The 26,307-nt window shown below is 45.0% G+C and overlaps 1 protein-coding gene across 1 annotated transcript in view; it reads left to right on the top strand.

The window, feature by feature from the left end:
* LOC144167092 (uncharacterized) overlaps window positions 1-26,307 on the top strand; it is a 50,428-nt gene that overhangs the window by 11,260 nt on the left and 12,861 nt on the right. Inside the window, exons 2-3 of the mRNA XM_077696479.1 lie at window positions 18,686-18,837; window positions 25,929-25,996. Of these exons, the coding sequence (XP_077552605.1) occupies window positions 18,686-18,837; window positions 25,929-25,996 (220 nt within the window). The remainder of the gene's footprint in view (window positions 1-18,685; window positions 18,838-25,928; window positions 25,997-26,307) is intronic.

The following is a 26,307-nucleotide window of genomic DNA, read 5'->3' as shown; positions in this document are numbered from 1 at the left end:
AACGATCGTACCCCAATTATAGGGGAGTTTTATAGATAAAACGAGCCGCACAGCGCACGAAACGCATCAGAAGTGACGAACGACATCCAACTTGAACCAGTGGAGCTCACCACGGAGAACGAAATGCACAACGCACGGAACGCCACGAAGCCGCAGCACACACGGAGGAAACTGCTGTTCGCGACATCCTCCGCTCCCACTGCAGGTGCTATCCGGACTTGGCCAGCGAATGTTACAACCGCAGAAATCACCTGGCCACAAGCAACAAAAGACCCAGCGCACGCGGTTCAACCTTACCGGAAAGTACGAGCTCTCCGACACCCGCTGCTCCCGCCCGAGTCCAGCGGACGAACGACATGACACTCGTGCAAGTAGGTCCGTCAACGAGCAAAGACACGGCCAGCGCACGCGGCATGTCCGAGCCAGAATTAACAAGATCACCGGCACCCGCGCTCCGATCGAGACTCACACGACAAACACCATTTCGTACAAGAGGACGCAACCGCGAGCAAGCGGACTCGCGATAAACGGATTCTGCTTGTATGGGAGAGATAGCGATTATAGCATTCTCGAAATAATGGGCAAAAGACGAGGTCTTGAGCGACGACACGGACACGGCAATAACGGCAACAAATGAACCCGATCCAGACGAAGCATCGAATGCCCTGACGATGAAGTCACGCTTGCGACGCCGAGGAATGTGGGACCGAACGGACGTCACAAACTACGGCCGCTTCCCTACCACAACGGTTCCACTTCCGAAACAACCACGGCGACTGCGAGCACAGAGCCGCAACGAATTTGACCGATCAGCCATGCCACCCTACGAAAACGCCCCGCTACCGCACACTAAACAAAAAGTCAAACGGCTCCCGCACCATACGCGACGCACGCGTCAATTCAAGCAACGTCCTCAACGTGCCAAACTATGCCATCCCTACACAGCGCAGCTCGCCACCGGACAAACCAGACGACTACGTCCGCAAATGCATCAAGCACGCGACGAGTTACACGAACACAATCGCCGACGGAAGCGGCGCAGCCAACGCAACGCCGTAAACACTGTCAAGTTCAGGTCTGACGAAGTGAATCCCACGGCACACACACAATAAAATCAAGCAGATTTGAAATTCACCGAAACTCAACGAGACGAACACCCTCTTAACGAAGTTTCTAGTATCTGGAACAACAAAAACCAAACGCCAGCATCGAGCATCTGTGAACAAGCGGACAGTGATCTGGATACGAACGGACGTCAACCTACGCGAACGCTTCATTGTGGCAGGCGCATTTCGTATTCAGAGCACGATTAGGATACGTATCAGCGCGCCCGGAAACGAAAACGGACGACAAAAGCTTCCACCCGAAGACACGCAGAAAAACGCAGTTTACGGCCACGGCCGCACCGACAAGCCCCGAGCTCCCCTGAGCCCGACCCGGCCTGAGAACAAGGCGAGACGCCAGGCGCAACGCGAGTGCTTACGTTCCGTTTCGCTTTCTCACATGTACAGTGTACTTGCCTTCGGACAGTAAGTCGCCCAACGACAGTGCACCGTGTCAGACGTTTTCTTCCTTTGTCCTGATTTATATGTAACCTGTGTTTTTCTAATCAATTAAACAATTTATTTTTTCTACAGTCTTTCATTCGAGCTACGACCTAGCTAACAGTGCAGATAAGTTGATTATTCGTGAATAATACAAATTGAGTACTCATGAGTACTGACTGAGTACTCATGAGTGCAGATTGAGTAGTACTCGCGAGTGCAGAATTAGTAGTACTCATGAGTAGTACTCATGAGCAGTAGTACTCATTGAGTACTCATGAGTACAGAGTGAGTACTCATGAGTGCAGATTCAGTACTCATGAGTACAGATTGAGTACGAATACTCGTGAGGACAAATGAGTTTTAGTACAAGTGAGTATGATTACAAATGAGTATTTGATGAGTGAGTACGAGTGATTTTGTGAACAGACGAACTTTTTGAGTCTGAGTGTGATTGAGTACAGCGTAAATAAAAAAAATGTGATTGAGTTTGAGTGAGTTCTTTCTGTTTTGCCGACCTATGGTTTTCAATATCATATTTGTTCCCACTTTTGTATACAGGTGTAACTCTTGCAGTTAGCCAGTCATCAGGCGGTTGGCTCTGATTTAATGACGCGGTGAAAATCATTACTAAGTACTAAGCCACCCACTCTGCATACCGCGTGTACGGAGGATTTTTCGGAACGAGCAAACACAGAGTGAAAGAATTCGTTAAATCTTCAAGTTATTTCCGATTTGTCAGTTGCAATACGTCCATCGACTGAAATATATTGGACCTGTCCTTGCGACGGGGAAAGGTGACGCCGAAATTGCTGTGGGCTGTTATTCATAAACTGGTTCAGAGTTTCTGAGTAATATTTTTACTTAGCTGCTGACAATTTATGCTTGAGCGTACGTTAAAGATGCCTAAGATCAGAGCTATTGCTCGCCTTGTTTTTCCTCATGCGTTTTATTTTACGTTTTAAATGAATAATGTCTCTATTATTCCAGGGATTGTATTTCCTAATCGGTTTTACTCGTTCAGAAACAAAGTGATGCAAACAATGGTTTATAATATCTTTGAATTGGTTCCATAACACATTAACATAAGACGCCTCTAGGAAGGGGTACAGTGACAATTTTAAATAATTAAAAATTCTAACACCGTCAGCACTGGAAAAAGTTTCGCAAGGTAAAGTGGGTCTTTTACCATGTTTGGTTGACAACAATTTTTTTTTCTAGAAACCAAAACCAGCTTATGGTCGGAAATGCCTTCTTTACTTGAGACATCGTATTCGGACAGCCGGCTATTTAAAAATACAAGTTCAAGGGTGGACTCTGAAGCAGGCCCTACCCTAGTTAAACCTTCTACACAGTGCGTAGGGCCATAAATAAATTCTATGTCGAACAAAATTAAGCAGTGTTTGAAATGTGCCGAGTTTATTTCAAGTTTATCCCATTGTATCCCGGGAAGATTGAAATCACCTGCGATGATTAACCGAGGTTTATCAGAAGTATTTACGTACAAAAAACCTTGGATCGAATAAAAAAGGAAGGAGAAGCCTTCGGTGGGCGGTAGACTGCCCCGATATTACAAGACATGCCGCTCAGTTCTGTTTTACACTAGACACTTTCACAATCAGGACTAATAGGCATTGGTACAAGCCTTAGTTTTTCTTTAAAAATGATTGCGACGCCACCGCCCCGTGTACCGCGGTCTTTACGTATCATGTTATATGTGGGGGCAATGATTTTGCAGTCTTTAATTTCTGGTCGCAACCAGGTTTCCGTTATGATGACTATAACAGGGTTGTCTTGAAAAAGGAGACGCTCGAGATCCTCTGTTTTGTTTGCTAGGCCGCGCGCATTGACGTTGACTAATACCAAGTGCCCTGCTACGTTGTTACAACGTCAGTCTGAATCATCTTTTTACGAATTTTTCCTGTCTGACTTTACCCTACAATCCTTTGCGTCATCCCACAAGAATGGTTCTTTTTAAATCGTAATTTTGTCACGCACTAGCCTTACTTTTAGGCCCCTTGCCCTTTCCTCTTAGCACTGTCCCACAATTTGCGTTGTTTTTGCAGCCTTGTCTGTGACAGATCGTTTGCGATGGAAATATCGCTGCCCTTTAGTTTAGCACAGTTCTTAAAAACCTTTTTATTGTATTCAAGAAATCTCATAATTATTGGTCGCGTCTTACCATTATCTTTTTTTCTCAGTCTGTGTATTCTTTCAATTGTTGTAACTGAGACACCGAGGCACTTTTCGAATACACCGGTCAGGACTTTTTCTCTTAGCTCGCCATCAACTTATTCCGCGCTCTCCGGAATTCCAAAAACTGAAAGATTGTTTCGACCACTCCTGTCTTCAAAATCGACTAGCCTGTCCTGCGGACACTCGATAACAGTTCGCATGTTGTCTATGTCGTCTTTCAGCTGTGCAGTTTTCGCCTGATGTATCTCGACTCTTTTGAGTGCAATTTCCATTTCCGAAATTTTCCGGGTCATGGCGTCGAGTTGCGCTGAAAATGCCACTTGCGTTGTTTTAATTACTCGTATGTCTCCAGCTATGGTTTTGTGTCCTTTCAAGAGTTCATCAAGCATATCATGCATAGCATCAGGCCCAGGATTGCGCTCTACATCACTAGCTAATAGTAACATTGAACGACACTGCATAGCATTTGCGGCAGGCACTTTGGGGCACGGCACAACAATAATAAATCTGTTGTCTCTTCTGTAACATTTCACAAATTTACTGACCTGGAAGAACAGAATAACAGGTTCAGTTGTCTTTATCGGGAAAGCTTCGCCGTGCCCACAGGATGTTCTCGCCGATCACTGGTCTTATGTAGTCCGTGCAGCGTGTTGTCGATGCGGTCAACGTCCCATGCGCATGCGCCAGTCCTTCGTAGTAGGCGGTGTCCCTTGTAGATTCGATCGAAATGGCATCAGGGTAGCATCCGATAACAAGGCCCGTGCTTGAAGCTTGCACTGCCGTTGGAACAATGCACAGCAAAGCCTGGAATAACAGAATAACAGGTTCAGTTGTCCTCATCGAGAAAGTTTGGGCGTGCTGCTGCTGCTGGCATTTTTATTGTGTACGGCGAGGCGGACGGCCGGGGAAGCGACTATGCGGGGATGCGGCCGTGGGCGTCCAAGGAAGTCACATTTTGAGCGTGTGTCGCGTCCTGTGCATTTCAGAGGGTGGCGTCTTCTACAGGGAGAGCGAAAACGTTGTTCATTATCCATCAAATTGCTCCAAGGTTCACCGTTCAGAAAAATCACGAGCCACGCCAAGCACAATAACACTGAAAATGTCGCATGGCGGGACAGTTTCTGTGCGAAGATGCACAGCGACGTGTGTTACCGCTAGGTTGAAACCCTTTAGGTGTTTGCTTGATAGAGCTCTGAAGATCTTTTTGCCCAATCGAGGAGCTGCCGACTGCCCTCTCGATGAGCCCAGGTGCTTCAATCGTAGTAAACACATGTCGCAGGCTGTTGCACAGCTAACGACTAAACCAATATTCGGCGCGGAAGAAGGCATTTGCTTCTTGGAGCACAACCGTAGACTGGTGGTTTTTGTTGGTTTAATCCATTGAAGTCGTGCAGATGATGTACTTGTTGATCTCCTCTTTCTGTATAACGGAACCGTGTGGAATTCTGTGAAACATATTCAAAACTTATTCAAACGAATTAAGGCCGAATTGCTTTTTGTTACATTAACCACCCCTACACGGTTTCTTAGAGCCGGTATATTACACCTTAAATAAACAGCCGTTGTTGAAGAAAGTATTGACAGCACGGTCTAGGGGCAGTCTGAAAATGATTTCACCGCAAATGAAGCGTGTAAGAGGCCATGTTCTGAGTGCTGAAAACTGTCCATGCAAGTATTCAGACATTCTTCTAGCAGTATGTTGGAGCACTCTGAAGGGTACTTGCTATGTTTCTTATTGCCAGGAACTGTGATCTGGTTTGAAATTGGCGCCAGCGTGCGGGTCCCAGCACGTGGAAAAATAGCGGGATCTCGGCGTGATGTCACGTGGAGGAGACAGACAAAGACGAGAAAGAAGAAGGAAGATTCTTGGTCGCCATGTTAAAGCTTGTTTTGCCCTGTATTTACTGTAAATACAGTTTGGTTTTCTTGCTTTCCGTTCGCCTTTGAGATTGAACAACTGGTGCCGAAACCTGGGATTTGGCACCAGTTGTCGGAAGTCAGCGTTGCGCGTATATTCGTGCAATAGCAGACGGTGGAAGCCAGACAACGTTTATTCGGGAGGATATTTCCAAGACCCTATGCCTGAAAGAGCTTGGAAGTACGAGTCTCCAGTTGAATACGTTCGGACAGGCGGCTGCAACTTCACAGGGTCGGCGCCTCGTGGAAGTACGTCTTCGCAGTCAGTACGACGGTACGGAGCATCTTATACAAGCCATTGAAGTCCCACTCATTTGCCAAGATGTTGTCCAAGTGCCGGCTGAACATGACTTCGTGAAGACGCTGGAAGACAGTGGTCACAACATGGCCGACAAACTTTATATACCGGGCATGGCAGCCGTACCTGGTATTGGGCTGCTTGTGGGCTGTGATCACCTCTGGCAGCTGATGACTGGAGAAATAAAGCGCTACTCTGGTAACGCAGGCATGGTGGCTCTTGACTCCGTCTTCGGACGGATGTTTCAAGCACCTCTCTCATTGAGTACATTAGTTAACTTGACGATAAACACCTGCGTTCTACGAGTGAGTGCGTCAGCGGAACCGGCAGAGAGCATCATGCAGAAGTCCCGGGAGCTGTGGAACGCCCTACAGTGAAAGAGACAGCGGAAAATCTTCGGGTGTCCATCAGGAGTGGAGCGGTGCGACCGGTGTTCGGAAGCAAGGATGAACCGACTGAAGGAGAAGCGTACTGCTCGGCGGCAACAGAATACTCGCCTCATCAATGAAGCAAAAGCTGTCTTGGATACGGCGGACATCGGCGAGCTGGCGTCGTTGCGTGAAAGACTGTAGGCCAACAACGACGAACTGGAAAGGCTGAATGTTTTGTTCGAAGAGCATCAAGGACGAAGAGTTCGCAGCGCAAATGGAGGCTGTACTGAAGTACGAAGACGCCGCCAAAGGTCTGCTCGCTCAATTAAAGTCAAGAGAAGTAATGCTTAAATCAAGCCACGTGTCACCTATCCCAAGGAACCCGTCACATACGAGGGTGGATCAACGCGAGGAGCTAGCGCGAGGCAGTTCCGTCAAGCTTCTGACAGTCAAACTGCAGTCCTTCGACGGGGAGATGAGCCAGTGGGCTAGTTTCTGGGAGCATTACCAGGCGTCTGTTCATACCAACGACTGTCTAACTAAGGGAGAAAAGTTCCAGTACCTACGTACGCTTCTCAACGGCAAGGCAGCTGCGTCTATCGCGGGCCTTCAAGCAACGAGTGAATGCTACGATGATGCCGTCGACATTCTTAAAAGGCGCTTTGGTGACACTCGACGCATCGTTCAAGAGCACCTGGCTCGCTTGAGGTCTCTGCCTTCGGTGCACGCATCGGACGACGTGAAGGGTTTGCGGAAGCTTATGGACTGCGTGCACTGCCAAATGAGGGGACACAAAGCCCTGGATATCAGTTCGGCTACCTATGCGACCATGCTGACGGGCATCATACTGCAAGCTTTACCAAGCGACGTCGTCGTTGGCTATCATCGACTGGTGGCGACTTCTAAGACCTCATCCACGTCGCGCACCGAACAGCAAGACGAAGGCGGGCAGTCGCTATCACCGCAAACTTGCGAAACAGGCACGGCAGAGCGTCAGCTGCAAGATCTTCTTGAATATCTGCTGGTAGAAGTAGAGAGTCGAGAGCGAAGTGGGTTGGCTGATCGCCAAGAGAAAAGAAGTCCTCGGAGTGGATTTGACCGCAAACAATTGGCGCACCTACCCAATGCAGCCGTACTGCATACTGTCGCTCCAGAGGAAAACAAGACCTGCTTCTTTTGCTGCTCTCCGAAGCATTCTACCGAGAACGGTGATGTAACTATCACGAAAGAAGAAAAGTTGAAGACGCTCGCCAAAGACAACCGATGCTTTCGGTGCACTATGCGTGGGCATCGTTCAAAGGATTGTCGCCGGGAAGTAAAGTGCAGCAAGTGTCAAGGTAGGCATGTTTTATCTATGTGCGATCCAACGTGGCAACCCAAGAAAGCTGAAGTCACAAAGAGTGTGAACGCTAACAGCCTTCACACAAGCATGTGCGCATACTTGACTAACGAGGTACTTCTGCAGACGTTGCGGACTTGGGTTGTCGGAAGTCAGCGTTGCGCGTACATTCGTGCAATAGCAGATGGTGGAAGCCAGACAACGTTTATTCAGGAGGATATTTCCAAGACCCTAAGCCTGAAAGAGCTTGAAAGTACCAGTCTCTAGTTGAATACGTTCGGACAGGCGGCTGCAAATTCACAGCGTCGGCGCCTTGTGGAAGTACGTCTTCGCAGTCAGTACGACGGTACGGAGCATCTTATACAAGCTATTGAAGTCCCATTTATTTGCCAAGATGTTGTCCAAGTGCCGGATGAATATGACTTCGTGAAGACGCTGGAAGACAGTGGTCACAACATCGCCGACAAACTTTATATACCGGGCATGGCAGCCGTACATAGTATTGGGCTGCTTGTAGGCTGTGATCACCTCTGGCAGCTGATGACTGGTGAGTTAAAGCGCTACTCTGGTAACGCAGGCATGGTGGCTCTTGACTCCTTCTTCGGATGGATGTTTCAAGGACCTCTCTCATTGAGTACATCAGTTAACTTGACGATGAACACCTGCGTTCTACGAGTGCGTGCGTCAGCGGTACCAGCAGACAGCATCATGCAGAAGTTCTGGGAGCTTGAGAGCATAGGTATTGTGGACCAGGACAATACTATAAATGAGGCCTCGGGCGTTCTCTGTGAGTTCAAGCTTAACGTCAAGTTTAAGGAGGGCCGCTACGAGGTTGCACTCCCATGGAAAGATAATGGTGGCCGCTTGGACGACAATAAGACAACGTATGGGTACGAGGTAGTTGGTACTCCATCTAAACACCGTAGAGCGCAGCAGGCAAGACAAAGGACGAAGGGGACATGGACGAGCCCTTCGTCCTTTGTCTTGCCTACTGCGCTGTACGGTGTTTCGACAATAAAATTCAAGCTATGAAGAGACTTCTGGCTCTCGGGACGAAATTGCGGCGCCATCCCGAATTAGGGCAGCAATACGACTCCACCATTCGGTCCTACATGACCTTGGGACACGCAGAGCGGGTTAAGGAAATCGGACCGTCACCCTGTCCGGTGTACTACATGCCGCACCATGCAGTGATTCGCAGCGAGTCCACGACTACCAAGGTCCGAGTGGTTTTTGACACGTCGTCACATGGGCCGGAGTACACGTCCCTCAATGAACACCTGAAAAAAGGCCCAAGGCTTCTGGCAGACTTGACCACACTGCTGATAAAATTTCGGTTGCATCCCATCGCTGTGAGCGCAGATATTGAAAAGGCGTTCCTGCAAATCTGCATTCGAGAGCAAGACAGGGATGCACTGCGGTTGCTGTGGTTCAAGCAAGTTCCCTCGGACGAGAATCCTAAACCTGAAGTTGAAGAATGGAGGATGACCAGAGTACCGTTTGGTACCACAGCAAACCCATTTTTGCTGAATGCCACCTTACAACATCACCTGAGACTTCTCAGCAGTTCCTTTCGGGACACGGCCGCCCTACTCGCAAAGTCATTTTACGTGGACGACTTGCTCGTGGGAGCCGACACCGACCAAGAGGCGCAACGTGTTTTCACGGAAGCTAACACTATACTGGAGTCAGCAGGTATGCGTCTTAAGAAGTGGACCTCTAACTCGACACACCTACAGCAGCTGTTCGAGCAGGAAGAAGGCATCACTTCTACCGACGGAACACTCAAGATTCTTGGCATGGTATGGGAGCCCCGAAGAGATCTCATGACAATAGCTTCAAAGTCTGTACTTAGTTTTTTTGACAAAGATCGAAACTCCAAACGATTAGTGCTCCATACAGTGGCACAAATTTTTGATCCTCTCCGAATTATCGCACCATTCCCAGTTCAAGCCAAGATATTATTCCAAGAGATATGGAAACGGGATGTCTCTTCGGATGAGGATCTTCCACTTGACATCGGAGCGCAATGGCGACGTTGGCGATAGGACCTCCAGGAACTTGGCAGCGTCAAAATACCTCGCTGGGTACATTTATCCCCGGAGACTACGGCAGCTCAACTGCACAAATTTTATGACGCGATCCCAAAGGCATACGGAGCATGCACCTATTTAAGGCTTCAAGACAACAGCAATTGCGTGAAAACAGAACTGGTGATGGCCAAGTCAAGAGTCGCTCCTATGATGACGTTGACATTGCCGCGACTCGAGCTTCTCGGCGCCGTCCTCGGGGCCCGGATGTCAAATTTCTTGGAAGCATCTCTTGCCAAAGTACCGTGCAACGTCGAAGCTATATTTTGGACAGACTCCCGCATCACTCAGCATTGAATTACGGGTATTCCTTCACAATAGAAAGAATCAGTCAGAAATCGAGTAACCGAAATTCAAAGACTGACGGCTAGGACACAGTGGCGGCATTGTAACGGAGATTACAACCCTCAGTGCTGGGGCCGGGAGGATGTTTCTTATTGCCAGGAACTGTGATCTGGTTTGAAATTGGCGCCAGCATGCGGTGCCCAGCACCTGGAAAAATGGCGGGATCTCGGCGTGATGGCACGCGGAGGAGACAGACAAAGACGAAAAAGAGGAAGGAAGATTCTCGGTCGCCATGTTAAAGCTTGTTTTGCCCTGTATTTATTGTAAATACAGTTTGCTTTTCTTGCTCTCCGTTCGCCTTTGAGATTCTTCAACAGCTACTCGCAGAGGCAGCCGACGGTTGCATACACACAATCTGAAGTATAAGGAAACCCCTCACTGAGGGGATCAATTTGCCGGTAAAGCACCCGCTAAAGGAGCAACGCTTCACCGCTAACGTAGAAACTTTGCTCCTATTGTAGAACAAGATGAGGGGAATCGCAATTACGTTTATTAGAGTAAACCTACCTGAGTGTTTTTCCAATAGTAGGAATGCGACGCTGAAGTAACTATGTCCGGACTTTATTTATTGACTTCATTTTATTTTCACACTCCCCGGCGGCGTGAGCGCTGTTATTGCGTTTAGTTTCCTTGCTTCAACCCCTTGTTTGTTTTCTTGGTCTCAGGAAGCACATGAACAGCGGTGGATTTCCCATTCTTTTTCTTCCCACTCTTTTTGCTCTCATCCGTTTTCTTCGCACGGAGACCCGCAAAAAGCGTTTCTTGCTGCCGTTGTTATGCCTAATGGAGGACAGGCCTAACTTTAAAGTGGGCAATGTTCCAAGCAATATTTACGTTCTTACACCTTCCAGCGGAACGTTCCGCATAACGCTACCGGCGTTTCCCCTGTGGTCGGCATAAAAAACAAAAACGCCTTGCCTAAGCGTCGTCAAACACATCAGGGGATATGTGTTGCCCTGCGCCTCGGTAGTGACACTTTTAGCACTGCACAGATGAACCGAGAAATGGCGATCCGAGAGCTGCGGTAAAGTGATAATAGTCACGCAGGATGGGCAAATTTCACCGTTCATAAGACAATTTTGGTGACAACAACGACAACGATGAGAAGTAACAATGATATATTGTTCAAGGAATTAAACGGGCCCTGAAAGGCGTTGTCAGCACACTAAATAAACAAGCGCAATTGTGAGGCTCGTTGGTCAACGTCATCTGTGTCGAGTTTCACATTTTTATTTGCAGCGGAAAGCTCATTTTTTTCATTGCAAAGTTTGTTGCCGCGTCCCACTCTTCCCAGCGCGTGCTCCACCACCTTCCCCCATGTACGTCATCGATTCTCCCATGTGCATTACGAAGCAGAAATCCTGCTTTTTGACGGCTTTTTTTTCGCACTTCCGGTGAAGAGAGGCGTCGTCTGCTCATCTTCGACGGGTCGCAACGGCAACTTTGTTTAACTAGCCCTTCGCCGAGCACGTGTACTGCAATCGTGTTATTCCATATTTATCTTTTTTACTACAATGATTAACACGCTTCTCGTTAAGGTGCGTTGGCTAGGCCGACACAATAACAAGATGACGGTGACGCCGACTTCCGAGTTCACCGACGGCCATGTCACAGGACAGCAACACGAACACGTTGGCCGATCGAAAGTCCGAGTGGTGTGACTGGCTGGCTGAACGAAGACGCCGACAATGCTGATCGGCCGAACGTTTGTCGGAAAGCGAATGAGAAGCGAAAACTGCGCCTCGACAACATTCTCGCCGTCATGAATGCGGCTCTGTTCAGTTAGTTCCTAAGGTGTAATAAACACAGTGAAATCCATCATGGTAATGCAACTCAACACTAGCGTTCTTGCGATTCGTATTTCGACTTACGACGCTTCGTCGGTTCGCTTTGGCGACAATTCGTTTGCCCCAGTTGCAAACTCCATATTAGTATGAGACCTTCAAACGCTTGTAGAAATTGTAAGCTCAGTTAAGAGCAGAAGATGAGTTACGGGAGGTTTACTAGGTAATAAAGATTCACAAACGGCCACCGTTTTTAGCGTAATGCGTGAAACGAAAGTGCGGCAAGCACTATGCCTGCTGGGCAAAATCACAGCCGCAGCCGGGCACGCCTTCGCAATCGCTTTTCTTCCCCGAACAGTGCTGCTGCTGAAGATAAGTAGTGGTGGGGGCCTAATGGAAACTTACTGCGCAACGGTTACTCAAGAAATGTTCAGTTAAACTAGCAAGAGTTCTTGATACGACGTAGAAACATAGATGAGACACAAAGGGCGGGTGTAAATCCAGTATAGAGATCATTAAAAAAAACATTGCTTTTTCAGTTATATGTAATTGACATTGCAAACTTTGTAATTCATTCCCGGGTATTTCTGTGCGCGGATGACACTCAGCTTGTTTTTTGGCATAGTGCCTTCGATCTTGCCGCTGGGAATCTGCAACATGATTGTCAACAGATAATAAAATTGTTTTGCAGCAACTAAATTCTAATCAACACTAAAAAGACTCAATTTGTTTTTCTACGAAGGTTACATCAATTTTTTCGCATGTTCCTGATTGTTCGAACTGTAAATGTACACCTATTTTGCATGTGGACTCTGTTAAATCCTTGGGTTTATTTCAAGGATACTGTAATTTGGGTGAGTTGGTGAACGTTCATGATTGGAAATCAGCGCGGAAAAAAACACAGCACAAAAAAGGAAGGAGAACTAGACAGGACAGCGCTATATTTGGGTATATTTTTTTATTCTAACATGTCTTGAAACACGGATCTGGCCTTTATATTTTCTCAGCTGAGGAAAACTGCTTGTTTGATGTACGGGCTCAAATCACTTTGTACCTTAACAGTACTTAAGCAAATTGCTTTTGGCTTAGCCTATTCCACATTAAGGTACGAAATTTGTTGTTTTTACTGATGCTCTTATTTCTGGAAAAATAAGGTGGATGCTATTTTACGTTCGACACTCAAACACGTTTTGTATGGTACACCAGATCTTGATAATAATGATGTATTTCGTATTTTGCGTATGCCCGATTTTACCTTGCTGTTCAAACAAACGATTGTACTTGAGTATATTTGGCCTCTGCGATTTTGCCAGCCATGCAATCCTGTGCGGGATTTACGCCCTCGCGATCGTTTTCTTTACCACGAACTAAAACTTGATTTGATGAACGTGTTCGACAGTACTTTGTCCGATGGTCCTGAATTCTTGGCCAGACGTCTTCTTTTCGATGAATAGTCAAAGGAAAATGAAATACATTCCGCTAAAACTCCACTTACGCCTCTAACAGAGCTTTTTTTGTCTAAATTATTTTTTTATAACTTTTGTCTTTTTGTCGGATATCTGAATAGTTTTACCTCTTGAGAGTGAATATTATCTGTTGGTGTATGGTTTACGACGTGTTGCTCTCTGCCGGTAACAGCCCTTCAAGCCCTTGTGGCTTTGGCAGACCCGCATATGCATCCTGTTTTATGGAATCAATAAACTATATTATTATTAATATTATTAATATTTTCGTGGCATCTCCAGTTGTGTCGTTGCGCAGTGGCACTCGTCAAGTAAAGCCTGGCGTCTCGGATTTTCACAGTGCATAGCACGATTGTTCCTGTACCGAACACGTGCTCCACAATATCAGTGCGCATCAACCTCCTGAAGCTGACGTTTCGCGGTAGCAATTTCTTCTGCACACGTGCAGACATTTCGCTTTCAATTTTAGGGAGGTTATCCAGGCTTTTAAGCAATCACTTTTCGTGGTAGTGCTTGTAGAAAGTAATAATTGACCGACACTCCATCGCTATGCCCCGATCTCCTTGCTTGAACAGCTCCCATGCTGCAAGCAAAGGCAAGTGCATAGAAAGGCATGCCTGCAATGTTTCCCGCACATGGCCACAAAAGCCCTTATTCCGTAAAAGAGACGAATTAGGTTTCCATAGAGCCCATCGGGGTCTGAAAGTACTACGACCACCTCCGCCCAGCCTCACAACAACAAGACAGTGATCCCAGAAAGAAATGAGCTGGATGTCACGTGCAGAATTTTCCGAAAGGAGCTCATAAGAAATGTAGATCTTGTCATGCCGAGCATGGGAGAGCCATTGAAAATGTGTGTATGAACAAGCCGCTCTCACCGGTAACCCCTGGTCCACTAGTCAAAAAACCGTAATGACGGATGACAAAACCTCAGCCCTCCTATTTTTAGGTGCTAGAAGTTGGGAGCGCCACCACGCTGTCACTAAGTTCATTCCGGATATAAATTCAAATGGTGACCTTTTCACTAGCGCGAAAGTGATTACATCTGAATTTAAAAATTATTATAAGAAACTATTTAGTGGTGCCTCTGATCTCAATGATAGCGACCTTTTGGGACATTTATTCGCCCTAGTATACCAATTGACAGATGAATACAGTTCCATTAAAAGTGCCCCTACTACCTTAGAAGAGATAGAAGTCGCAGTAAGTCTGCTTGAGGTCTCCAAAACCCCTGGCCCCGATGGGCTGCCCGGAGAGTTTTGTAACGCTTTTAAGTATATTTTACGTCCAGTTCTTTTTGGTGTTTTGGAATGCTACCTGGACGCTAATTTTCTTCCGCCCTCACTCACGAAATGTCATACAGTATACTCATTCTCAAAAGTAAAGACCGTGAAAAATTGCAATCTAGAGATACCTACACACAAATCATTCTTACCAATGGTGACTACAAAATTTTTGCGGAGATATTATCTAGTCATCTGCAGTTTGCCACGTCCATACTTATTGGTCAACTACAACATGGACTGCGCGACCGATCAATACAGACCAATTTACACATTGCTCGAACAGCCCTTCCTTCCTTTAAAGATTCCTATTAGCAGTTCACATTCTAGCGGAGAGATATTTCAAAGGCGTTTCATCGTGCTTCCCACTAACTTCGGTTTTCTTTGTTAGAGCGGGCCAACGCTGGGTCGGTCGTTTTCAAAAGAGTACGTCTCTGTCATAGTAACTAATCTACCCACTTAATTGGTAATGGTTACCTTTCTAAGTCCGTGCCTGTATATTCATCAGTAAAGCAAGGTTGCCCGCTGTCGCCTTTACGTTTTTCACTCTACTTAGAGCCTTTATGTCACAGTATGCTCGAATACAGTAGCATTCGGGGTTCTCATATGCTCAGAACCGAACTCAAACTACTGGCGTATGCTGACGATTGGGCCTCTTTCTGTAGTGAGAGACCATGTATTGATAAAGTTATTTCCATGAAAAACGAATTCGGGTTAGTTTCTGGTGCTAAAGTCAACCTTTCCAAGAGATATAGACTTTGGTTCGGTTCATGGGCAACAACACCAACCGAGTATGCCAGCGTTCAATGGTCCTGTGTACCAACTAAATCCACCTAAATATCTCGGTGTTCCCCTGGACTTCTATTGACAAAACGCCCGCTTTTGGCGGGCGCGCACTGAGGCCCTTCGTAGTCATTCGCTGGCTTTTGTTGCGCATAAATTGTCAATTTTCGGAAGAGCCCAGGCACGTAACATGTTCGTGGCGTCAACCTTGGTCAATGCAATGTAATTTCTTCATTGTGCTCTGTGTCACATACAGCGGTTCCATCGGGTTTTCGCAACATTTGTGTGGTCGTTTACCATGAATCTACTGATGCGTGACAACCTTTTCAGATCAGTCTGTGGTGGAGGGCTGGGCTTAACCCTTCTCTTTGTACAGCAAATGATTGCACAGTTTTGTTTTCGTGAGTTCACCCACCCTGTTATTCACGCTTTTTTGCATGTTAATCTCCCAGAGGTTTTGCCTCAGCTTGTGTAATCATTATTCTCGACCAGACCTTTTTTGTGGTGTTTAATGTATGAAGTGTACACTTCAATGCTGTTTAGTTGGTTCGGTTTTCCCCTGATTATATGTTCACTGTGTCTCGTGTTAATCTCTACAGGGACCTAATTTCCATGCCTTTCTGAGCACGACGATATATAACTGTTTACACTAAGTTGTCTTGACAAGATGTGCTCTTACCTGTCCTCAAAATGCCACTTTCTTCCTCCACATACGTTCTTCTTCAAACTGCTCAGTGAAACTTTGCCTGTTGAGACGTGGCTGCACACCCTTAACATTTTTGTGTCTTCTGTAAACTGTCGCCTGTGCGATGTACTCGAAATTATTGAGCGTTGCTTCATAAATTGACAGGACGCAATACTATTTGGGGTGTCCTCCAAAGAACTCTTAAGAAAGACTTTGAATTGACTCCACATTCTATAGGGTATCTCGTATGAACCGCAGAGGGTAATGTTTCATATAATTGTTTTTTTTCTAATCGCTGTGCGTACTTTATGGAAAACGCGAATGCTGGATAGGCACGCTGAGCTTCCAGATCACACTTCTGCCAAATGATAATTCATCTTAAAGACGTCTATGACCGTGACTGTTATCTCCCCCTTATTAGTTGTTCAGTTTCCCCCGCTTTAAACCAAATGTAGATAATTCTTTATTGTGTTTACTTTTGCATTTCATCTTGTAATCAGCTCCTCTGTATGTGTACATAATTGTAAATATGTGGTGTAAATATCATTCCCTACATTGACATGTAGTGCAATAAATACTAAGTAAAAAAACCATCGTTGTTTCAAAATGCTACGATGATGATGATAAGCAAAGCTGCAGAAAGCGCCTCTATAAAAATCCTTGCTGTGGTCGCAATCGAACGTGGGTTCCTCGCATTATGAAGCCGACATCTATCCGATTGCGGCATGGGGACACGCTCGAAAGAGGTTACACTTTAGATTTTGACTTTGAATCATGTTTTAAGGGAGCAGGAGTAGGAGGGAAAGCATCGCGTTATGTTTTTAATTCGGATGCTCTGAATTTGCCATAATCATCATCCTTTTACCTTTTTGGGATGATCTCGTGTTCTATATGTGTTGGCGGAAAAAAGCCGGAGGCCTATTCGGCTGACGTGATAGGCAGGGCAGTGGACCATCACTTTCTGACTGTTTAGTCCTCATCTGAACTGCGCGGGCACTATAGATGTCAATTATGCAGCTAGAGGAATGTCAGTGTTTAGAGTATAAACCCTGTGGAACGTACAGTGAGTTGAAGTGTAATTACTTTTGTGTATGTGTGGTGGTGGTGCGTTGGCTAAAATGGAGGTTCGATAATGGGTGAATCTTGATAATTGTTTTCCGAAATGGTAGAGATTAGGTTTTGTGGAGCGTCTGTATAAGGTAAGGGTCGAAGCACTTTTTAAAAGACTCGGACGTGTAGGCTGCATTTGCAGCGTTCTTATTAACGGCGATGTCTCCAGAGTGCGCGAGAGAATTATTGCCTATAATACCAATGAAGCATAGACGTCTTGGTAGCGTTGGCTTTTGGCTTTTTGAAACGAATGAGTTCTTTGTACGGGGTACCTTGGGAGGAGTCGCTTTCTAGGGAACCAGTGCCGGGGCAGCCATACATATGCGATAATTGAGTACAAGTGCTTTACAACTCGGGATATACGGTATTAGCCTTTACCACGTGTCTCTAACAGACGTTATTACCTCAAACAATAAAACGCAATCTCTAATTGCATTTTTAATGAGCTACAGCTGAGAATCTGACATCGTGAGCTCCAGCGCATGATCTGAAGTACATGGTTCCTGCTCATGGTCATAAGAAGCCGCGAGATCCGTTTAGGCCTTGCATACTCAAAGCGCAGGTTAAAAGCCCCGATACCCGTCGCGGTATTAATTTTGTTTTGTATACTTTTATCTCTTAGTGCTGTCAGCCATTGTAGGACCTATCCCTTGCTCAACCAAACTTTGGATCTTCGCGTAATGCTGCATTTTTTTGTTTTCGCCGTAAAATCAAAGTTGCTACCGAAGGCTTCATATTTACATACAGGAAGTCCAATCTGCTTGTCTATGCTATTAGTTTGGCTGTCGGCAGCAGAAACAGTTTGTAGCGCTTTTCAATGAAGTAATGCCAAGAACACTAAACCAATGGCCTAAACATTGATGCGTATACACTATCGAAGCCTTACTTGAAGCCTGAAGAGATAGTAATTAGGTTGAGTTAAAAAGTAAAAAAAAAACATCGCCCTATACTTTTGTATTTCTGAAACCTATGAAAATTATGGCATTTTTCTTTTTATCAAACTCAAAAAAGACCGACTTTATATGATTTGTGAAGGTATTTATTTATGTGCGCACGCGGAAATTATCCCCTTCAAAAAATAAATTATTTTCCTCCAAATTACACACCAGCCATCCAATGAAATCATCTCTCTCGCATATTACCTTAAATGTTGGAGCGGAAAAATTGGCCTATATCAAAATATACGTACAAGTTTCATGCATTTTCGACGGCCAAGTGTCGGCATTTGGAGCTTCAACGCATGTTTAAAAATTGGCTACGAACAGTCAGCCACTTCACCGTTGAAGGTGTTTATGCTTTGTAAAAATGCTTGTCTAGTTTTGTGTTCCATTTTACATCGTGCACTTTAAGGTGTATACGACGAAAAGTATTGTAATAATTTTTGTTTAATATATATACTTTGAGGTGTGTATTACACGTACAATTTGCACCTTCAATGATTATATATGGCAATGCACTGGCACAAATCTTCACGCAGGCGATGGGCAGACTACCGGAGGTTGTAGCGGCCTACACGTCAAGCGACTGCCCCTCGTACTTGTGTCTCAGCTCATCGCGAACCCAGTATGATGTGAATACCAGACAGGTGTCATACATGTGGAAGTTTGCTGGCATAAATAACACAATGACGTGAGTAAATGAAAAATAGAGTAATTTCCACAGGTTTAGGGTCGATAGTCTTCCATAAACTTTTCTCTGTCTGTCTGTCTGTCTGTCTGTCTCTCAGTCTGTTAAACTAAAAAATTACCCTTGAAGTCACAAGTTAAAACAGTTTGTCAACAAAGTAAGAAAAACACCCAAACTGATGCGTTGGGTCGTACATGTCGCCAATATTTGACGCAGAGAGTAGCTTAGGTCAATTTGATCCAAAATTGAAGTACATAACACGGTGATTTTTGAGTTAGTAATACATGTTAAGTTGATATTTACGATAGCAAGGGTATAGAGCGACGGGATGAAACTTGCAAAGAAAGACTCCAGCTCATGCGAGATAAAGGAAAGCACACAAAAACGAAGTTCTCCCTTGTGCTGTTCCAGGCAGAACAATAAAGAAAAAAAAGAAAAGGATTCTCACTGTCTCACCAGGGGGCGCAATCAGTGCAAAGGCCAGAAAATATAATTGGATTGGACAAACCTGCCTTGAATAAATCACAGGAGGAGCAAGAGGGGACCGGAAGAACGTGAGATGGGAAGCGAAGAGGGTGGAAGGAGTTACGTTCAAAGAGCGGCCGGCGAATATTTTTTAGACGACATTCGCAGGGAATCAAGGAGATAATTGGCCAGCTTTTTTACGATAACAGTGTTCCGCCTAAGAAGCCGCGATGACCGTAACATCTTGCCATGAATCCGCTAGAGTCTACGCGACCAAGTGCAAATCATAAGCTCGAGACCCGAGGAACGGGCTCGTGTTGTGGTACCGAACGTTTTTTGCTTGCTCAGCCATGCATGAGTCGTGTCGGCAAAATTTTGCTTTCCTCTGGCAACAGAGCGGGCGATACAAGATCAAAACATGACACAGTAGAGATTGCGTGGAGATGGTGGCTTTCAAGGCTGGAGAGTGCTGCCATCGCAATGTTTGGGACCTCTTCATGTAGGCGGAAATTCGAAGCTTGGCTCACAATATTCTTCGGCCTCAAGATATTCTAGAACAACTGAGTATTCTTTATTATGTAGTCAATGCGAAACCAATGTTGTAGAACGGTACAACTTATGTGCCGGTTTTCCGGCATGGCATGTTTTATGGGTGCTGTTCAAGTAGATGGCTCAGTGTCTATCCACTCATGAAGCGCACAGATCAAATTCATGGAACAAACGTCGTGTAGAAGTCCGCACGTTGATCCTATGCAGGGCTCCTATGGCGGTACATGTCCAGTGGTAGCCTGTGTCTGCTAAAACAATCGTCAACCCTTCCCTTTGCGACATTTGCTGTCACCTTCGGCTTCAGTGACTGAAAGGCTTGAAAAATTGCCTATGTAAGGCTTCATATACCCTGCTAGCAGGAACGAGCTTTGTAACTCTCGTATTTGGTACTTGTTCAATTCGAATGATCAGTTTTTTCGTGAAATTTTGGGCATGTCTCTGTAACACGTGTATCAACGTTGAATGCAACTACCAACTCACTGGGTTTTTCTATAGTCAGCTATGATCAAGCCGTAGTGGTTCAGTGGTTCAAGATTTGTTCCGCATTTGGGATTACGCCTAATAGAACCCAACCGGGTACAATATTTACCCTGCATATTCAACACAACCTTTACTTTGCTCACGTGAGCTCCTTTGAGCAACGGGAAGTCATTTCGAGCACTAATGTACAGGTTTCTTATCCTTTAAAGAGCAACTGCACCCAAGTTTCGAAATGTAAAAATTTTCATGTAATGGTAGAAATAAAAAGAGGGCTAACTGCAAAACACTGCGTCCCAAACAGGTACGTGGGCGACGTAAACAGCTCGTGAAGAGTGGATTTTTCGGTAACGAACTGGAAGAAAAGGTGGCCATTACCCGTTGCCGGACGTGACGTAGGTGAAGGAGCTGAAGCGGGCGTGCCCGCGCCGGCGGCCGCTCGCAGCAGCCTCAAAATTCTCGTGGTAGTATCCCGTTTCCCGCTGATATTTCCACAGAAGAACGTCGACTGACTTTTACCCGGGGATAATGAAGCTACGCGCAATTCGCTGTGCAATCACCCGAGATGAAATAGACTCTGTGCACTTATGTTTACCTTAGAATTCCTGCTCGAGTAGCAGTCCTTCCCGTTGCGAACAGAAAAGCAGGCCATTTGCTTGTATGATACCCAAAAGCATCTTTGATTAGCCTGTGCCTTAGAAACCGGTCTTTTTTTAGCGGGAACGAATGTAGGACGGGCGGCGACGAATGCCAAACCGTTTTTGCTGCGTTTTTACGTGCATACAGCTTTCTGAATATTTCAGAGACTTTCACCTAGTTCCACATCGAGCAGAGACTTGTAAGATCGGTTGGCAAGCCTACGGTAGCTTCCAAGCTAGACGAAACACCAAAACGCGCAAAAGTTACCTATGTACCGCCATTTCGTGCTTTCACCAGGGGCATGTGCAGTTGATAAGATGTTTACTTTAGGTAGACTAAATGTAACATTCTATAAAATTAAGTACGTTATTTCTCTAATAAAGAAAGTCTAATTTGTCATATAGCAGAGAAGCCCTTTTGTTAGCTTTCGCACTTCGCAAAAACGACGGGCTATCTTTTTGCAGATATATTTATTTACATGGGCAAGGCCGGTTTTAGTTCACTTAGCGAGGGAGGACAAGGTAGCACGTAAAACAACTTAAGTTCAGTCGTCACCCTTTTGGAGGTGTCTAAGGGTTGGAGGTGGAGTGTGGCCAGCCTAGATACAACAATATTGGTCTGTAGATGTGCGGGCGGTCAAGAATTTATAGAATATTTTTGTTCCAGATGCAGCAGGAATGGGTAAAAATATTATTGAGTATGAGTAAAAATATTATTTTTAAACCAGAAGCTTTTGATAACTCCGCAAACATTGCAAGCGCGGGAATAGTTTGTTAGCTTCTGAAAATTGCGGCTATTGTTACAAATGTGGTTTTTTCTAAAACATGTGGTGCTGATAACGATACAGCACGGCGGTGTAGCACAAAAATCCCAACCGAACCCAACTGTGCGCACTGCGGCACGCCGTGCCAGTCGCCGGACAAGCGGGAGCTTCACTGTACAGGTTCGCCTTCTCTTTCACAGGCCATTCGGAACTTGTTTCGGCAAATTTACGCCAGGTGCAAACGTCGTTTCGCGGAGCGTCTTTGAAAATTTGTAGTTATTGTTTTATGTGGGTATCTGGCTGAGAACTTTGTCATGATAACATTTACAGAATAAACAACTTATTCGGATCAAATTTGGGCAAAGAAATATAATAGTGCAACTGGTCTTTGAACTGTTGGTGATTCTCAGTGTCATTCGTAGTCGGTTTTGTGCGACTTGAATGTGGTTATAAATAAGCAGTCTACATATAACAATTCGAAAACATAGATTTCCGGGCAACACAGCACCTGACGTTGGCCACCAGCACTACCGTAATTAGCGACTCGGGATCCTTTTTTGCTGCCAACATGATTTCAAAATTTTTGCCTTTTCAACAAATGTCGCGTGAAGTGTATTCATAAAAAACACATTTTCCGGCATTCTTTCTCCCATGTTAGGCAATTCAGAATATTTTAGGTAAGCATACCAACAATCAACTAGTGTGCTTTTTCTGCTTGAATAAAGAGCGGGATTTGTTTTTAACCATTTTAGCTGCCTATTCACCAAGGTGATCGATGCCTACGAGGAATTACGAGTAGGAGTATATATTGCGTCCAGAGAAACGGTATGCTACCGTTGAAAGGGACCAGTTGCTCGCAACTTATCGAATTAGGCGTGTGGTTATTCAAACACATTCCCAAGTTTTAAGTGATAAATATTGTTGGCCTTTCTTTAATATCGATAATAATTAGATTTATTCGGCGGATGAATAATTGTGCCTATCAAGAAGACTTTATCAAGGTATAATGCGTCAATACCGAATGAATAAAATCAACAATAGTAGTTCAAAAAAGGTCCATTGTGTTAAAACTCGTAGTCTGTATCTCGTGTGTTCAATTGAAATTTCGGGGAAAATGTTATTTGAGCAGGAAGCTAATACATCTTTGTCTTTACATGATAAACGTGATCGGCCGCAGCAGAAACAAACTCTTCGCAGCAAAATAGAAATGACTTATAGAGATATTAGCTGCGTTTGGGGGAGTTAGAGTCATAATGTTTTGTTCGTAATGCATGGGGTCCTGTTATGATTGAAGAGAATTAAGAGGTGGATAACATGACGTTTTATATAATTTCATATAAAACAAGGTCGGCGTGGGGAACGTACCCATGCGCAGAAAAGTTCTAGGCATGCTTTTAGAGTGACACCAAAGGACAACGAGTAAGCAACAGCGACCAAATCGCTTCCTCCTGACATTCGGATGCTATCACCAGGCTAAAGATTATGATGTTTTACTGCGACAAGTACTTCGTTGTTAAGCATTAAGCCGATTTCAAAGTATAGGAGGAAGACTGCCATACCAGGATAGCAAGTTACTTTCCGTCATTATGGTTAAGCTCCTCTACGCTTTTGAATATGGCTGCTGATATTACTAAGAAGGAAGAAATATCAATTGCAGAATAAATGCATTGCCTTGAATACAGCAGTGCAGGAGGGACGTCTGTTGACCATGAACAATTTGGTTCACTAAGCTGTGCAAGGATGATGTTCTGATTTTCCATTAAAATTCATTCTCTCTCTCTCTCGGTATCAATGCCGCAGACGGAGCCAGCAGATGGAATTTTCACGTAACATGTGCAATTTTTAAGCATAGTGTCACCCTTAATTTGGCGTGGCGTGCCACTTCCAGTTCACAATTCGATTGGCTTTCTAAGTGTTTCAATTGTGGAAGCGTTAGCGTTAGCGGTGCAGGGTCATTGCTTTTGAAGCTAGAAACCTTTACTCTCACCGGCCGGCACTTTATTCGGGAATATTTACACAGTGCATATTCTCTTCAAGAAACGTCAATGAAAGGCCGCACCCTGCGTGTAAATAAAGCAGCTCACGTAGGTGTTTTTTTTTTTCAGTTTGTGCGCATGTTTCATTAAGGTGATCAGTTTGTCTATGAAATAAGAACTTGTTGCGCATGGATGTAACTAATAACATCCACAACAACGGATAGTGAAGCTGTCTCGCAGCGTGCAGCGCAGATACCTTTCGGGTTGTATCGTGGTTATTTTCGTATTCTGTGGCAGATACCTTTTCATGTACGGCTAACGGCCTAATATGGACGTCCACAATTTGTTTCTCAAAATTGAGATCGATGCACCGCTTTCACGATCGGCAAGTTCGATGTAGATCAACATATGTTTGTTTGTCTTAATGCTCAGCGTTTGCAGCAGAAAATACACCTCGGTAAAACTGAATTCTCTACGGCGTTGTAACTAGATCCCGCCTGTGGTCTAGTCAAAACGACCTCAGATTTAGCTGGACACATACCACTAGCAAATAAATTGTCACAACAAAAATTTAGTGACTACTACTAATAGCCGCTACATTTCGGCATTAAAATAGGACCAGTCAAATCATGTTTCACATTTTAGAGAGCAAACAAACGCCTCAGTTGACCTGCAAGGAAAAGCATAACATTTTTTTGCACATTTGGGTCGCTATTTTATAATTGCAGGGTAACCGCGTCCACACGTCTTGATTAAAAGTGGGCTGCAAACATCATGTCTGTGAAGACGGGTGCTCCGTACGGTCGAATCCACGTGGCCAAAGAAGTTGGGGCAACAAGCTGTCATGGCAAAATTTCATCCACAATCAGCTAAAAATGGGCCATGTTCTCATGATTATACGCAGTTCAATGAATCAGATGATTCAACGGCGACCGTCATTTCAAAATGACTCGCACATTGCGCGAGGTTTGGCGCTCTGTCTCCGTCCCCGAAATAACCAACGTGCTGTGAGATTTCTAAGGTGTCCCGGGGATGCACCAGAAACCAGAAATGCATGCATTTACGCCAATACGGGGTCTTTGATAACTTGCAGCCATCGTGTCAAAAATCCGGCTCCCGTGACTCGTTGTACAGCGTCGAAAGTGCACATACGTCGGTCGCTGAACGAATTTGTCAGGAAAAGCGTATCAGGGTTTGGTGAAACTTCATCAATGCTGTTTTTCATGCTAAGCAACAAGCCGCGACGACAGCTCTTGTTTAAATCGGTGCTTGCAGCACAATGTCTGTGATGATGGCTTGTCCGGAACGTCGACTCCCTGTAGTGAGAACAAGTCGAGAATTGAGCGGGAGTTGGTACAGCCTTGATGTGAAAGGGTGCCATAAGCAAGAGATTACAGGCAGAGTACGGCTCACGAACTAGCACCGATAGTGCACCTGCGTCGGTCGCTGATACAGTCTGAAGTGAGAAAAGTAACAAGATATGGTGAATCCGCTCACTGAGGCCTTTGCATACCACACTATGCTCCAAGTTTGATTACCAGACTCCTCTCACCAAATTTGCTTTCTTTGCCTTGATATTCATTACTCGGGCGAACATTCTCAACCATAGCTTGGTCACAGCGACAACCGACGCAAGAATTCCCCTTCAGCTTCATCGAAATAGTTCTGCAAAAAAAGAGAGCAGCAATAGATTAACTTTGCGAAAATTCGAGATGTCAAACTCTATCTGCCTAAAGCCTTGAACTCTGACTTAGCAGGAGCGCATAGCTACGCTTTAAACTCTCCCTCCTGTGTTCCCTCACGTGTGTATACGTTCTATCTGCCTAAATCCCTTGAACTCCGGCTTAGTAGGAGCACTAAGCCCTTTCTCAAACTCGCACTCCTGTGTTCACTGACGGGTGTATAAATTCTTCTGCCTAATGCCTTGAACTCTGGCTTAGCAGGAACATATAGCTCCTCCTTAAACTCGCACTCCTAAATTCCCTAAGTGTGTATATACTGCTTGAAAACATAGCTTAGTTTAATTTCTTCTACTCTATGTCATGTGATGAAGACTTTCTACTCGAAACAGCTCAGTTTATTTGTCCAGCTAGTGCAGCTTATTTGATATCGCTTCTCACAAATACCAGGAATCGGATGGGCATATATTAGAGCATGCATTCTAGAGACAGACGGCGTGGTGCAGCTGTGCAAAAGTTTGATCCTTATGTCTATGTTTAACGCAGAAGAAACTCGGAGATGGAAATACAGTTCGGTAGCAGTTTGGACGAAGCAGGGTTCTACATAGACGGTGGTAAGTAGCACTTTTTATGTGAGATATAAATTAAATGGAGGGTGAGTTTTCGCGAGATTTTGTGATTTCATGTATGCCAGTGTTATAGTTTTAGCATTTAGTTTATTTTCCGAAGGTGTTTTTAATTAAAACATTAACATTTCGTTAAGAGTCACTATTAATTTGCGCACAGTAAACCTGCAACTGGAATTGGAATAACTCGAACTGGAGTAACTGGATCTGAATAAACCTGCAACAGTTGTTGATGTTGTTACAAAACCTTTATTTAGAAAAAAAGGGAGACGAAAGACACAGAGAAAGAGTCAGAGGAT

The sequence above is a fragment of the Haemaphysalis longicornis genome, unplaced genomic scaffold, assembly GCF_048455015.1.
Source record: "Haemaphysalis longicornis isolate Haplotype H1 unplaced genomic scaffold, Haemaphysalis longicornis Haplotype H1 scaffold_2, whole genome shotgun sequence".
Lineage (NCBI taxonomy): Eukaryota > Metazoa > Arthropoda > Arachnida > Ixodida > Ixodidae > Haemaphysalis > Haemaphysalis longicornis.
The sequence above is the reverse complement of the archived record's forward strand: the minus strand, read 5'-3'. Positions and strand labels throughout refer to the sequence as shown.